The 1,387-nt window shown below is 37.3% G+C and overlaps 1 protein-coding gene across 1 annotated transcript; it reads left to right on the forward strand.

The window, feature by feature from the left end:
- Positions 1-539: 539 nt before the first annotated feature.
- LOC111366458 (kunitz trypsin inhibitor 2-like) lies at positions 540-1,387 on the forward strand. Its single transcript, XM_022987214.1, has one exon. It carries the CDS (start codon positions 591-593, stop codon positions 1,227-1,229), a length of 639 nt encoding a protein of 212 aa, XP_022842982.1. The 5' UTR covers positions 540-590; the 3' UTR covers positions 1,230-1,387.

A 1,387-nucleotide genomic window follows, 5' to 3' on the forward strand; every position in this document is an offset into this window, starting at 1 on the left:
AACTTGATTACAAATAACAAATAGATTTATCCTCTTGGGATTCGATATTCCTCTTCAATTTATTACTTCTCTCAACACCGGATACTTGCATGAGAGTCACATAGGTAACAATATCTGCCCCCATACAATCAGCTCTTGGAATAAGCTAAATGGCAAAATTATATGAAGAACTCTACTAGAAAATGGAAAACAACTGTTAAAGTTGCATGGTTTCTTTTGGTAGAATGGAATTCTAAAAGTACAATGAAAAAACAACTGGCTATATCAATTTCGACGTGCAGATCGTCGTTTTAATTCTTGTGGGTTGCATATATAAAATACATAGTAGCGCTAAATTTATTGAAGCTAGTATTTATTTATTGATTCAAAAACAACTAAAGAAATGTGAATGAATTCAAAAACAACTAAAGAAATGTGAACGAACTTTCCTATAATTCAAAACCCAGAAAACATTAGACTTCTGTCAAAGATAAGTAATACCAGCAAACCATTCGACTAGTAGAAATTGTCTTATAAATAGGGAAATCATTCTTCAAGTCTCTTGCATAATCTTCTCGTTCAGTACTCCTTCAACAAAATACAGCTTTGATATGACGATGAATTCACTTTTAATTCCATTTCTTCTCCTTTCCATTTTAGCAAATTCTCTATTTTGTGAGACAACAAAAACACCTGAGCCGGTCCTAGACACCTCGGGGAAACCTCTCCGGGCAGATTCTGACTACTACATTTTGCCAGTAAGCAGCCACGGCAGTGGTGGACTCGACCTGATCAACAGCGATAAGACCTGCCCACTCCAAGTTGTTCAAAGGGGTGATGACAAACCTGGCATTCCTGTCCAATTTTTTCCAGTAAATCTCAAAAAAGGTGTCATCCGCGCCTTTACTGATTTGAACATTATGTTCAAAGACAAGTGGTCAGACAAATACAAGAAGTGTCCCGAATCATCCATTTGGAAGCTCGATCACTACCATCCGTATGATCCATTGAAGAGAGAGTACTTCATTATGACTGGTGGAGTTGTAGGAAAACCCGGGCTTGAGACGCTAGGAAACTGGTTCAAGATTCAGAAAATTGAAAAATCCGGTGGCTACAAGCTCGTGCATTGTCCTAGTGTGTGCCCGCATTGTAAAGTTGTCTGTAAAGATGTTGGAATTTATGTCCAGAATGGGCACAAACGCTTGGCTCTAAGCAATACTCCAATGAAGGTTACGTTTAAGAAGGCATAAAGGAGTATCCACTCCAGGGTGGGAGTAACTAAGTGATGCATGCTTTATCTTCATTATGAATATAAAACATGCGACATATGGTGGTTTAAAAGAATAATACGTGTGCTACTATGTAATTTCAATAACATGTTATATTCATGCTTGTCTTTTTCACTAAA

This window comes from Olea europaea, chromosome 18 (assembly GCF_002742605.1).
Source record: "Olea europaea var. sylvestris chromosome 18, O_europaea_v1, whole genome shotgun sequence".
In the NCBI taxonomy this organism is placed as follows: Eukaryota; Viridiplantae; Streptophyta; class Magnoliopsida; order Lamiales; family Oleaceae; genus Olea; species Olea europaea.

Coding starts and splice junctions, on each gene's coding strand:
- LOC111366458 (XM_022987214.1), top strand. CDS start 591: ATGACGATGAATTCACTTTTAATTCCATTTCTTCTCCTTTCCATTTTA.